The following is a 13,531-nucleotide window of genomic DNA, read 5'->3' on the forward strand; positions in this document are numbered from 1 at the left end:
ACTGCAGTCAGGCTTCACAATTCCCAATGATCACATGTGAAAAAAAACAAAAAAAAAAAAAAAAAACTGGACACTTGTAAATATGGGTTGTTGCAATATATCTAAATGCATCTCTTGATTCTGCACTATGTACAGTCTTGTTTATAGAACGGTTTTTGCACATCTACATTTGCACAGTATACAGTTGACATTTTTATTTTGTTATGCTTAGAATATCTTGTTTTCTATCCTTTCACTCCCATCCCAACCCCATCCCTCTTCAATTGCTGCTGTGGACTGCAAATTTCCCCATTGCGGGACGAATAAAGGTATTCTGATTCTGATTCTGATTCTGATTCATCACAGATATAGTGTTCAAAATGAGCAACAAGTGGAATGATGGCATGAGACAAATGGAAAAGCCACATACGCTTGCTTTGTCATGGATGTCAATGGCATCCAGTGAAGATGGATTTGTTGTGGAATGCTCTGCCTGTTCATGGCAAACCTTAATGTTGGTTTGCTCATGCATTTTGCTCTCGTAATTCCGGACGTCATCCAAAGTCATATCTGGAAGAAGGAGGAAGGGAGGGAGCAAAACTGATAACTCCTCTCAGGTGTCCTTGAAAGCTTTGAAAGGTGCTTATAAATAACATTTATTATTATTATTATTATTAGTCTGGGTCAGGTCGTGGAAGAAAGAAGATGTAAGTGGCAAAAATGCATTGTGCAGAAAGCTTAACTAGAGAACCAGTGCATAAAAGGACAAGCTTCCCAAGTGAAAGAGCAGCACGGAAGATTTTCAAGATGCAGACAAAGCACAAAGCCTTGAGTCCAGGATGGAAGGTGGGATGGGTTTCGTCATTCTCCAGCCAAAAGAAATCCATGTGTTAAGTATAGCAGGGGGGAGCTTGAGGTTTTAGATGAGTGGAGGATGCACGGACACTGCAGACTGAAGGCATTCCCATAGGATAAACTCAGTTTGGGAGGTGTAGAACGGGTAGCCGTATGGTTAACAGGTGAGGGTTGCAGGTAAAGTTAAAGTACATGCATATTAATAAACAATAACATTTCTGCAATATTCACAATAGATGTTTCAATATCTGCTTCGTCTCATACACAATATAGAAAAAAAAAGTATTGGGACCTGAAGCCATTGCACCCACAATACGTGCCATTAGTTTCTCCGTGTGGACATAACAGCGTCCATAATTCCAGATATTTTGAACAATGATGTTGCAAAATTCACAGTCATGCATCGAAGGAGTAAAAAAAAAAAGCTTACCCTAAACTTACCGTATTTATTCGAGTATAACGCGCAAAATTTTCTACCTAAAAAAGAACTCAAAGTTTGGGTGCAGTGTTATAAACGAGGCCTGGGGGAAAAAAACTCATATATTAAATTCTTTATCCCTTCCGGGAGTGGGCAGCATTTCCATGGCTCTTCTTCATAGTCGAGCTGTTGTTAAGGTGCACTTCAGTTTCGATTGTCGGAAAGATCCGGATTTCCTTTCCTCGCCTCGCCACACTGAAACGTTGAGTTAAGCATTGCTGTTTTGCATAATTACCAATATCCACAGTTTCGATTCAGTGTTCTTCATATTTTAATTGATATACTGTTACAGAGCCAAGAAAAAGTAAAAAAAAATGTATACTGATTTTTTATTGAAAATTAGGGGTGCACGTTATACACGTGTGCGCGTTATACTCGAATAAATACGGCACCCTAAACTTACCCTAAACTATACCAAACAAAGTTGGAAGTATAGAACCCTTCAATGTGTTTCAGAAGATGAAATATTTATATTTCGAGGAGACAAATGGGTCGAAGTCAGGCCCTTCATTGATTACTCATAAAATCACATTTTAATTCAGTTAGTTTTCGCCATTAGAATGAACCAGTATACAAATTGTGAATTCATCCACTTGCTTACTGGAATGTATGAGAAATCGGCCAGTGTGACGCAATACATTGCTTCAGGGAGCAACTCAGAATCAGCGTAACTGCAGATTTTGAACCACTCATTCAGAAAAACACATATGACCTCTTTATTATATCATGATTCATTGACCTACACTCATTCCCAATACTTTTCTTTATATTGTATGCATGAAATCTCTAAGCATGATCCCCGTCATAGAAAAGATGAGATTTTTTGGAGCTTGAATGCCGACTGACCCACCTATCCATTCATCCACCCAAGCGAAAGCCTGCCTGTGTCCAAGTAGCAACACGTCCCGAATCACCTGCAGAAACAGTTTTGCAGAGGAATGTTGTGTAGTATCCCCTCTTCAATCTTCACATTTACATACTTAAAAGTTGACATTTGTAGCTTCTGTACAAATTACCATACAAGTGGCTACTGTGTACATATTTGGTTTGATACTTTGGACGGTAAACCATAGTCACAGCAAAAATAGTATTGGGCAAGAATCACAGCCAATAAAGCTGTGTTTGTTCGATCTACTTTTTATTGTTGGCAGAATGATTTCCAAATCAAATCTGACAAAACTTTGATTCTGACCTTATGCACAAACTGTTCCACTCGTGTCTGCAGACCCCACACCTCGAACTTGACCGTCACCAGTTTGTACGAGCACATGATGGGATGTTGCGTGTCCCTCCATCCCTCCTGAAGCATGCCTCGCGACGTCTTCTCTGACTTAAAGTACCGCAGGTCCTGCATTGGTCCACATTGTAGTTATGTGCATCTGGGACAACTTGAAATGTTGCTTTGGACTTTAGCAAGCATCAGGGAATTTCACAAGTTTGATTTACTTTCGCGGGCCAAGTAATATGATGTGGCGGGCCAGATTTGGCCCCCGGGCCTTGACTTTGACACCTGTGCTTTAGAATATTGACTTATTCATTGAGCCGGAAAATGTAATCACATGGACTAGGATTGAGAAATGTCCATATTCACATTCTCTGAAGATTCCTTTCGAACGTTTTACATGTGTACTCAATTAGAATACTCTTCATTAGGGTAGAGGTCAATATGGTCCAAAAAAATGGTTTTCCGATCAAATCGAGCACTAAAGGTGAAAGGTGGATCGTTTTCAAAATGTAAACTACAATGAAACTGGTGAATGTTTTTCATTTGTAACTAACATGACATCTAACAGTCTTTTACTGCGTTCTTGTGTAATTAACAATGAGAGCATGCTGGTAACAGACATAACACCAGGAAGACGGCCATCTCACCTCTGACTCCTTGTAGTAGCGATCAGGGATGTCGTCGTAAGCAATGTCAACAAAAGACACTTCCCTCTCCTGGTCCTTCAACTCAGAGTCAAAGATCTGTTCAAAACAAATACTTTGAGTTTACCCGAGGGACAATGAAGACAAAACTTCAAATTTTCCTTGTGAGAGTGGACAGACAGTCTCACTTTTCGGCACAAAACGAGATTTTGTGCGTAGACTTCGAGTTTTTAATCAACGCACTGTTTCATATGTGAGACTACAAGATTGGACCGTGTAATCATATTGTTAACTCCTGACAGATCCTTTAGGGGGCAGCACGTCCACGTTTATTTCTCACAATGATCTTTGGTACTTCGATGACATTGAAGCGCCACAACAATAAAAATGCTGAAGGGTTTTAGTGTAAAGTCAAATACAAGTGTCCTTTTTAGTGCCTAATTTAGTTGTTCGTTGACTGTCTCCTCTTCGCTACTATGCGTTATGAGCAAAAGACCTGAAAAATAAATCACAGTTCTCTGTCAGTATGAAGTTGGGCCTGGGTATACGTGTATAAGTGGGAAGAATATTTTTGTGTGTGTGTGTGTGTGTGTGTGTGTGTGTGTGTGTGTGTGTGTGTGTGTGTGTGTGTGTGTGTGTGTGTGTGTGTGTGTGTGTGTGTGTGTGTGTGTGTGTGTGTGTGTGTGTGTGTGTGTGTGTGCGCGCGTGTGTGTCACTGAAGCTCATTCCCGCAATTTAAAAATCCAATTTTCTCGACGATTTATCTGTCACTGTGCCAAAGCTCCATCCTACAAAATCCCGCGCACTACGTCACAATATCTCATGAGACATATCAAGGATTAATTCCACGAGGGTGTTTTTCTTTGTTGATGCGTTGAGCATTGTTGTATTCCAACACAAAAGAGGGGAAGAAATGACAATGCAAACGTGTGCATAATCCCATCAAACCAGTAAAGCAATTTCTCCCTGCATTTTCTGGAATTTAAAGATTTTACTCAGAAACTCAGCAGTACAAACCCCACCCCAAAGGTTCAAGGACATTTGAAATCTTTCACATAGGGTCTCCTTATCCTTGTCTCGTCTGACCCCGTCAAATACATTTTAAGGTTCCAATGTACGGAATACAAATGATTAAAAAGAGAAAATCAGGCTATGTGTGTCTTTAGCACAGTTTAGGGACTGTCGACATTATGCTGTACAGCAAGGGTGTCATACTCATTGTAGTTACGATCACCTCTCGAGTGCCGTTATGAATTTGGGGAAGACCTTAGAATGTTTAATGCCCTCCACATATTGTGGAGTTGTGTGCACAACAAATTAATGAATAACTAATTTTCAAAAAGTAAAAAATATTGACTCCTATTGTGGCTTACATGGGACAATTTGACATTTTGGTTCAGACTTTTGCAAGCATCATGGAATTTCACAAGTTTGATTTGCTTTCGTGGGTCGAATGAAATGATGTGGCGGGCCACATTTGGCCCCCAGGCCTTGACTTTGATACCTGTGCTGTACAGCATCTTAATCTTTCAAGGAACACCATGTATCGTTCTGTATCCCTCGTGGTGGAGTTTACAGTGCATTTTTATTCACACATACATACACAAGGGATACTCATGACAACAAGTTGAGCCATTTCTATGGCAGACTCAAATCTTATGCAAAGTTATCTCCAATAATATAAATGCCTCATGCTGTGATAAATCTTGTGAAATTTCATGTTCTGTACTTGAATGCACTTACATTATCATTGATGCCTTTGTTGTCCTCGTATTTCGTCTCTATGTGAATGGAGAACTTGGGTAGGAACGAGCACTGTAATAACGGGAGGGAGGGGTGGGGACAAACATACTGTATTTAAACATGTGCAAGTCGACTTCTTTTGTTACTTTGCTCTATAATTCACATTGTCGTTTCATATTTCAACTCTGGTTTATGAATCGTAACATTAAAGTGAGGTGTAAGCTCAACGGTGCTTGAAAACTTAAATGCATTCAGGCACAGAGTCGCTTGACAAGAGTAAATTTAGCCTTCACGTGTCAACACTGGCACATGTATGACAAATTACTCGCACACTTAAATAAATATTCGTCATTCTGTCACTGTCGTGTGACGGTCTTATATGGTGTTGACATTTCTCATCAACATAAAAGACATTGAATAGTAGGGAAAGGACCAATATTACACTGTGATTTGTCAACAACTCTATCAATTAATCACAGGTCATCACTGCCCTCTTTGTTAACAGTGTCGTGATTTCAATCATGTATCACATTATTTCGGACGGGAAATGATACCCGCTCTCTCTCCCCCACCTGCATGCAACTTCAAAATAATGGTGTCAGTAAAAATGTGAACATTGTGAGTCAGTCTACTCAAAAGACATCTGGCGTGTATGTTTGGGTTATTTGCAAACATATAGTTCCTTTACTACTACTGAAAATTTTGTAAAGGAAAAATATGGATTTTAATTGATTGCCGCTGATGGGTCTGGTTTCTCAAGACAAGCTGAGAAAAAATAATTTAAGCAGCTCTCTCTCTTTGACGTTCATGCACAAGTAAGATCCAATTTGATACAAGTGCAAAATTGGTAGAAATAATACTTACTGTATATTCTACAGGGTGGAGAATACACATCGGGTCATGTCCAGAAAGGCAGAACAAAAAAACACAAAAGACAAAATTAAACATTCACAGCTTCCCAAATATCTTAAAATGTGAAAACATTTAATTGATAGCATAAATGACTGAACAATGTGCTGAATTCAAGTTCAGGTTTTCACGCTGAGGGCAAGTGAGGAACCCAAGTGTGACTTGCAGTGCCATTGTTGAGTCACCATCAATCTCGTTGTTACATATCAGCATGGCATTCAAGTGTACACTGTCCGTTCTTTGGGCTTTTCTCATAAGGGGCATCAAATTACTTTGTGCGCAGATACTGTAGTTGGCAGCTTTATGGTAGCACTGAGGTAAGCACGTATAAGACGTATTTGGGGTCACAGACATTTTGCCTGGTGGCTATTGATTTTAGAATGTTCAGTAAGTGAGAATTTGGGGAGGGAAGAGTCAATAGATGTGTCAAGATGAACACATTAATCGGCAATACAGTATAATCAACAACTATTCTGATAATGGAAAAGTCATTTTAAGTCACTTTTACTTGAAATGGTCCAATTCATCTGATTTCTCAAAAACTTTCAAAAACTGAATGACAGTCAACTCATTGGAAGAAAAAAAAATCAGTTTAATGTATTTCATAAATGAATGTCATTTGCAGTCACAAAAGAAATATGCTGAATTTGACACGTAGTTGAACCTGTTTCAAAAACGTTGGCGAGTACACCACTCCCACTTAAATTGTTCTTTATTTTGATTCATCATTGGAATAACTAACAGTATAATATTGTAACGATATTTGATTGTGACAGCCCTAATTCAATGAAAATTCATTTTCCAGTAGCACGTATTATTTTAAAAGGTCACCAGATTAATAAAACATTGTCTAATTGCCACATATTAATTAAAATGCATCCCACTAAGGGAAACACTCAAAGCTCCTATTGTTTGTGCAACAGCAGTACACACATTCCCGCATCGAGTACCAAACACCGTCGCTCCTTTCAGGTGAAACCAAAGGTTGTGTCATTGTTAAGTATGCACGTGAAAGTCACCTTCAAGGCAGTAAAAGTCAAAACAGATGCTGATGGTTGAAACATGCTAACCTGTGATGGTGTAAGGGTAATAGTTCCACGCCTTCTCGGTCACATAAAAGATTTTTGGAACCACTGCTCGAGCCCAGCTGGGAAGTTTACTGTAGAGAAAGAAAGTCATGAGGCGCTGCTGAAGTTGACTGTAGTAGCTACTGTCATCAAAACAGTCATATTGTTCTACTTGCTGACAATACAGATTAGTGGATGCAAGAATTATTACTTCCAAAATTGCTCAGAGACATGCGCAAAGCTTTTCTTTTGGATTATTTTTGAAACACAAACATCAGGCAAAACAACAATGAAAATGCCAAGTGTAAAATATTTTTTAATAGACAAGCAGAGGAAGACAACCATTCGCAAAGGCAGACAGACCACTTTAAGTAATTACCCCACAAGTTTTTTAACTGCTGGAGGAAGCCATCTGGAAATAACAGTCAGTTGTGCTGACTTTTAAAAGTTTATAGGCTACACTATCAACTAAATTAACCCGCAGCAGGTGGTGGATTTGCTTGAGCAGTTTACTAAATACTGCACTGTTTACACACACACACACACACACACACACACACACACACACACACACACACACACACACACACGCACACACACACGCACACACAAATGCACACACACGCACGCACGACTCCGTCTCATGAGATCTAACAGTGCAAGGGCTGTCTGTGAAAAACTATAACTGAATGGTGATTTTGCATGCAATGCAGAGTTATAGAACAAAACAGATACTGTTTGTTATGTTGGACAAACAACGAAAGCTGCTTCGCAATAAGAATTAATATTCCCAGCATTCACTCAAATCTGCTTCCACAAAAATAATAGAAAAAAATGGGGATTGTCTTTTACGTATCTACCGTATTTTTTACGTCGCTCCGGATTATAAATTGCACCAGCCAGAAAATGCATAATTAAGAAGAAAAAAAACATATAAGTCGCACTGGAGGATAAGTCGCATTTTTGGGGAAAATTTGGAAGTACAGTATATGATTAGAAGCAACTCCTTGAGCTTTTACTTTGCTCCTGCGGGGCAGCACTGTGTCGAGTCAGCATGAATGGTCCCCTTGCACGGTGAATGCTGACACAGGTGATTGTACTCCGATCAGTCAACTGCAACGTTTCTACTTCTTTTCTCTTCTCTCTCCATTTCCATCGTCTACTTGACATGTTTAATGCATGTTAAACTTCACGGATTAAACTGTATCAAAGTGGATCGCTGTATTTTCATTTATTCTCTGTCATTAGACGCGCATCAGGAATTTGTTTGTTTGCAGGACTGTGCAAAAAACAATTTTGCCCCAATGACACTCTGTTGAGGAATGGGCATCCCTAATTTCTAATTCAACCGTGTGTATAAACTACATTTATGAAATGTTCGCATTATCTGTTGAGATAAAGATCCAAAATCAATTTTTTACTTCACAAAATTCGACAATTTTTAATTCATTTCATTATTTCTCTATAAATAATACGAGACTACGCGATCAGGGATTTTGAGGTTGATCCGCGATAAAATTGTTAGAAAAAACACCTCTGTTCAGAAAAGGTAAATAAATAAAAAGAGAGAGAACATGGGCACATTCCTCCATAAGAGAGGGCAGTATGGACTGTCTGCTCTCACAAAATGCTCATTAGCTACTTGCTTTGCAGTTTGCAAACATAGCATGAGTTGAAATGCTGGGTATACATACTTTATAGGACGATATGATTGTGGGATCCAATAAACTGCAGATTAGAAAATGTCACAAGATGGGGAAAAAAATCAGTTGTACCAGACTTTTTTCCTGGAGTGTATGTTCGAGGGGGTGACACAAGTTAAGACAACTATATGTATCATATATAAGGTCAAATTAAAGAATACACAAGAGACAACCAAAAGTCATTGTGGGACGAATAAAGGTTTTTTCTGAAGTCAGTTTCTCCTACACGACAACTACATGTGAGTTAAAACTAAAACTAAGCGACTGACCTGTTGAGGTAGACCCGTTTTTCTGTGAACTGCCCCTGTCCGTGCATGGGGTCCTCAAAAGGTTCGTTCTGGACAACTTCCACACCTTCCCCTCGGTCGCTTTGCTCATGGCTGTGTTTGCTGATCATGTAAAGCTGCCCGATACGGTACTGCAACATGAAAAGAAAAGACAATTATTACATGGAAACACTGCACCATATATTTGTAGATTTGGTCTCAAGCTGATAGACCACAAAATGTGAACATTGTTTGATGGCTCGTGACTGGCGGGCTGCTGTTGAGCAAAACAAGGCACTGGTATTACAAGTCATGGACAGACAAAAAGCCTGCAGAGACGGTGAGGAACAACAACAAGCAAAGCAGCATCAGACAGACCACGTGGGACACTTTCATTGCGTCTGAAGGTGCTACAGTGAAACCGGTGCAGTTGATGATTTTTTTTCCTCAAATGATTAACCAGTATAATCATCAGGTAATCATATACTGTACAAATGTTTTAGTTCTATCAGATTATAATAATGTGAAGATTTTTATCTCCAGTATATTGTGTGGACTTTTACCATTCTCCCTTTTGACTGGGCGCCAAGACCCAAATGAGGACAGGCGGTATAGAATACGGATGGATTGATTTGTTTTCAGTCACATGCTATCAAGCAGCAGGGGCTGGAGACCTGCAGATGGAAATTTAAAGCCAGTGCACTCCAATTGCTGCCCTTTTTCTCTCTGACCTTTATCTAGCATGTAGCTGTGCTGGGAAATACTGTCAGAGGGGAAAGAATAAGCAGTCATCTGAAATATATTTAAATATGTGTCTGTGTAAGCTCTCAGTCGTACAGGAATGGTCCATCGATGAAAAGGTTTCTTCAGCCGTCATCTGTACTTCTTTGAAGGTGTTGGACGTTTCGCTTCCCATCCGAGAAGCTTCATCAGCAAACTAAAGTCTTACTGGTAGTTTCAGCCCTATATATATATATATATATATATCCCTACTGTCCAGACATGGCGGTGCTGGACTCTGCTATGATCGGTCCCTGCTCACAGGTTGGGAGGAGCGGAGGACTAATCCCTGCAGCTCCACTGATAGCTTCTATTATCCTGACTGACAACAGGCCTGATTGCCCTATTTGCCCTGGTATCACCTCATCAGCATGACTAATCATATGTTGCCAAAGCAGTCTATTGTACGAATGATTTTGCTGTTTTATGAAAATAGCTTCTTTTACTCCCCTTTCAAACCAACTATTTTCTTTTGCTCAGATTTTAACCTCATTGTCGTCAAATGAGTGGTTGCTAGCTTTTAGGTGCATATGTACTACCGATTGAGGCCCACTAGTATTATCTCTGCGATGTTGCCAAAGTCTTTTTTGGAGAACTTGTTTAGTCTCCCCAATGTATTGCTCTTTATAATTTTAATTTTTGCAATGTATTGAATAAACTACATGACTTTACGAGACAACTCAGCATTTGCCTCTGCTGCAGATCACTCAAGTAATGTATTCACAGTTTCGGACATAGAGCAATATCACAAATGCCTTCAGGTCCAGCCAGTCATTGGATCATGGCGAGAAAGATTGCGGAAGCAAGCAAAAACTGCAGCTTACTCGAGCGTTACCCAATTATACAAATGAAAATTCCATACTCAACTCCCTTCACATGACTTTTACAACCACCTGCCCCCTTCAAAAAAAAATTGAAGGCATTTCTAAAAGCACCTGTGGCAAGAGTGTCCGTGCCAACCACAGAGCACCCGTGAATAATAGAATTGATCTCGACTCTCTCTTCTTCAGGCCACATAAGAAATGAAGGCTTGAAGGATTGAAGGACGCTGACGCAGAAGACGAATTAAGGGTGAGAACAGAGTTGGCGAAACTAAAATAGCATGACATCAGCTTCATTTCATCAAGACCTCAGCAGTTCTTGCTGCTTATCGATTCAGATTTCCAAAAGCCATTTCATTCACCGTTCACTTCGATTGATGTTTGATTCCGGAAAGGACTTCAAATAGCAATATTACTTTGCTACAACAGACATTCCAAGAAGAAACAATGCTACAAGGAGTCGAAATGTCTTGCTTTAACTTGGTGTATAGCAAAAAAATCTGAATTGTGGCCTTAAGAATTGAACCCAAATTTGTATGTCTTATTGAACATGACCTGATAAAAAGTCAAGGCTGTGTAAATAAAGTGGGGAAAACACACGAAGGATCACAACATTCAAATTCCGATGAAGGTCTCACAAAGCTTCCGTTTTTTTTCTGTCTTTGTATTTCTTTAAATCAAACCAAAAAAAATGCCTTAAAGCATGATGGCGCTTGCCATCTTGTTTTTGATATGCTAGTCTTGTGTTGCGACAAGAGCTTGTGTGGGGCAACAAGTCACATTAATTTATTGGGGACCAGATGTATTAAAAGGATGGATTTATGGTACGAATCGATAACGGGCCATAAAAAGGAAAATTGATTTGATGAATCGATTTTTTTCAATCCAGATAGTCCGTGGTGACATCAGCGAAAAATTATGAGGGTGCACGCACAGTACATTCATCACGGCCGATGTGATTATTTGAACAGCGTGATGGCCACATATGCGATGAAAGATTACACAACAGCAAATGGAAGCTTGTATAAACTGATTGAACAGCTCTTTTGTTTACAGCCACTCAAGTAAAACAGGCAATCAGTCGCGGGAAAAACACAATAATTAAGTACTCCTAGCTTGTTCTTATCTGGAATCTCCACAAGATAATCATGTCACAGTCCAACAACAAAGTGTCCTGTGTTTTCCTTGACCTTATTTGTCTAACAAGGCACTTTTTTGTACTTAAATCAAAGAAGTGGGTTGTTATCATTACACCACAGCAACAACAATATTTATAAAACACAAATGCTCTGAGAACGACCAATAATATTGTTTGTTTGTTTGTTTTTGTATCAGAGAAATTGGAATTTGAACATTACTGTATGTTACCAGCAACCACGTTATTCTACTTTTGCCTGCAATCGCTAAACAACACCGGCAAAGTCCTCAACTGGCTACGCTCATATTTTACAGACAGGAAACCATTCATACACATCAACAACTGCTCTTCCTACACTGCCCCAAGGTGTCCCCCAGGATTCTGTGCTTGGTCCTCTTCTCTTCATTCTCTACCTCTACCCCTCGGCCAAATCATTCGTCATCATGGGCACCAGTTCCATTGTTAGGCTGATGACGTCCAATTCTACATCTCTACCAAATCATTTACCCAAAAAATCAACACCGGACACAGCTATATATCATAGCTGTGTCCGGCGCCGCCATGTCTGGACATTAGGGATATATAAATAGGGCCGATACGACCAGTCAGACTTTAGTTCGCTGACGAAGCCTCTTGGATAGGAGGCGAAACGTCCGAAACCTTCAAATTTGTACAGATGACGGCTGAAGAAACCTTCTCAGCGATGGACCACTCCTGTACGACTGAGAGCTTACACAGACGTACACCTTCCATTATATAGAAATTCATCGAGAGAACACCCATTTTAAGTCCAGCATGTCCAGAGATGATTTATCGGCAATGATGTAATGGCTTCACTTATGTCTTATCAAAATAAAGCAATAACTCTTGTTTTCTCGTTATGTGTGTTACTATGTGATTGAAAAATTAACTCATTGGGTTGTATCATCATTAATTTAGTTTACATTTTTATTCCAAAGACATCTTCCGGAAGCATTTAATAATATCATAAAAAATAGCATAGTTTTCTTCAAATTTGAGATGCAATTTTACTGATGGTCACAAAATATGAAATTTGAATTGTAACTTTAGGCGGGGGATCAACTAAATTATGAGAAAATAAATTATATTAAATGAACTATATTTTTTTTATGTTGAGGCAATGTCTGCCATATTGTGACCGCCATATTGTGTCCGCCATACTGGCCACATTGTGAAAGACTAATTGTTTTCTTGTTAGATATTTAATTTCAATCGAGTGATTATCACATCATCGCTATCGTGTTGCATTGTTATTGTTAGCAAAATATCACAATAACATTTGGAACGTAACAACGTAATTTGGAAGTTTGGAGTTCCTCTTTTTTTGGATGTCGGTATTTTTTTATGTAAAGAAATAAAAACAAATCAATGAAGAAATGCTTTCACTGCAACTACATTATAAAGGTTGGCTTGTGTAACAGCATTGGAGTCTTTCCCACAATCATTAATCAGACGCTTAAATAATCCCGTACGGCTGTTGGCACTGTGATGGACCCCCATCCCTTTGCACTTTCATTACCTGCCACGGCACACACACAAAGACACAAACACACACTCAATTTCTGTGCGCATTTAATCAACTGGGCAAGTGTACCGTGTGTGAGGTAGCCCTCTCTAGATAAAATTATTCTTGAGCTGTAAGCCTTTGAGTCAATAGGGGCACCAGGAGTGTAATTAGTAGCAGCGTACATGACAGGACGATGGAGCAGGAAAAAAAAGGGTAAAACGAAAACTGCAGCAAAAATTGTGTAGGACTACTTGATCGTGACAAATGTGATTTAAAAAAAACGTTATTGGTGCAAGCTATCTGAGCATGATAACAACCAATCTGTGTGTGTGCACTTGCAATGCCTCCACCTCCTGCTGCAGATAAAATAAGATTGGACAATGGCTTGTAACAGC

The 13,531-nt window shown here is 39.4% G+C and overlaps 1 protein-coding gene across 1 annotated transcript in view; it reads right to left on the reverse strand.

Annotated features, from left to right (window-relative positions):
* Positions 1-13,531, reverse strand: part of LOC148892903 (cytoplasmic phosphatidylinositol transfer protein 1-like) — a 36,998-nt gene that overhangs the window by 8,681 nt on the left and 14,786 nt on the right. The window contains exons 2-8 of the mRNA XM_089007235.1: positions 8,873-9,021; positions 6,904-6,992; positions 5,789-5,796; positions 4,925-4,996; positions 3,185-3,280; positions 2,505-2,660; positions 2,163-2,226 (exon numbers count right to left, since the gene is read on the reverse strand). Of these exons, the coding sequence (XP_088863361.1) occupies positions 2,163-2,226; positions 2,505-2,660; positions 3,185-3,280; positions 4,925-4,996; positions 5,789-5,796; positions 6,904-6,992; positions 8,873-9,021 (634 nt within the window). The remainder of the gene's footprint in view (positions 1-2,162; positions 2,227-2,504; positions 2,661-3,184; positions 3,281-4,924; positions 4,997-5,788; positions 5,797-6,903; positions 6,993-8,872; positions 9,022-13,531) is intronic.

Source organism: Hippocampus bargibanti, linkage group LG10, assembly GCF_051943395.1.
Source record: "Hippocampus bargibanti isolate YZ-2025 linkage group LG10, ASM5194339v1, whole genome shotgun sequence".
NCBI lineage: Eukaryota > Metazoa > Chordata > Actinopteri > Syngnathiformes > Syngnathidae > Hippocampus > Hippocampus bargibanti.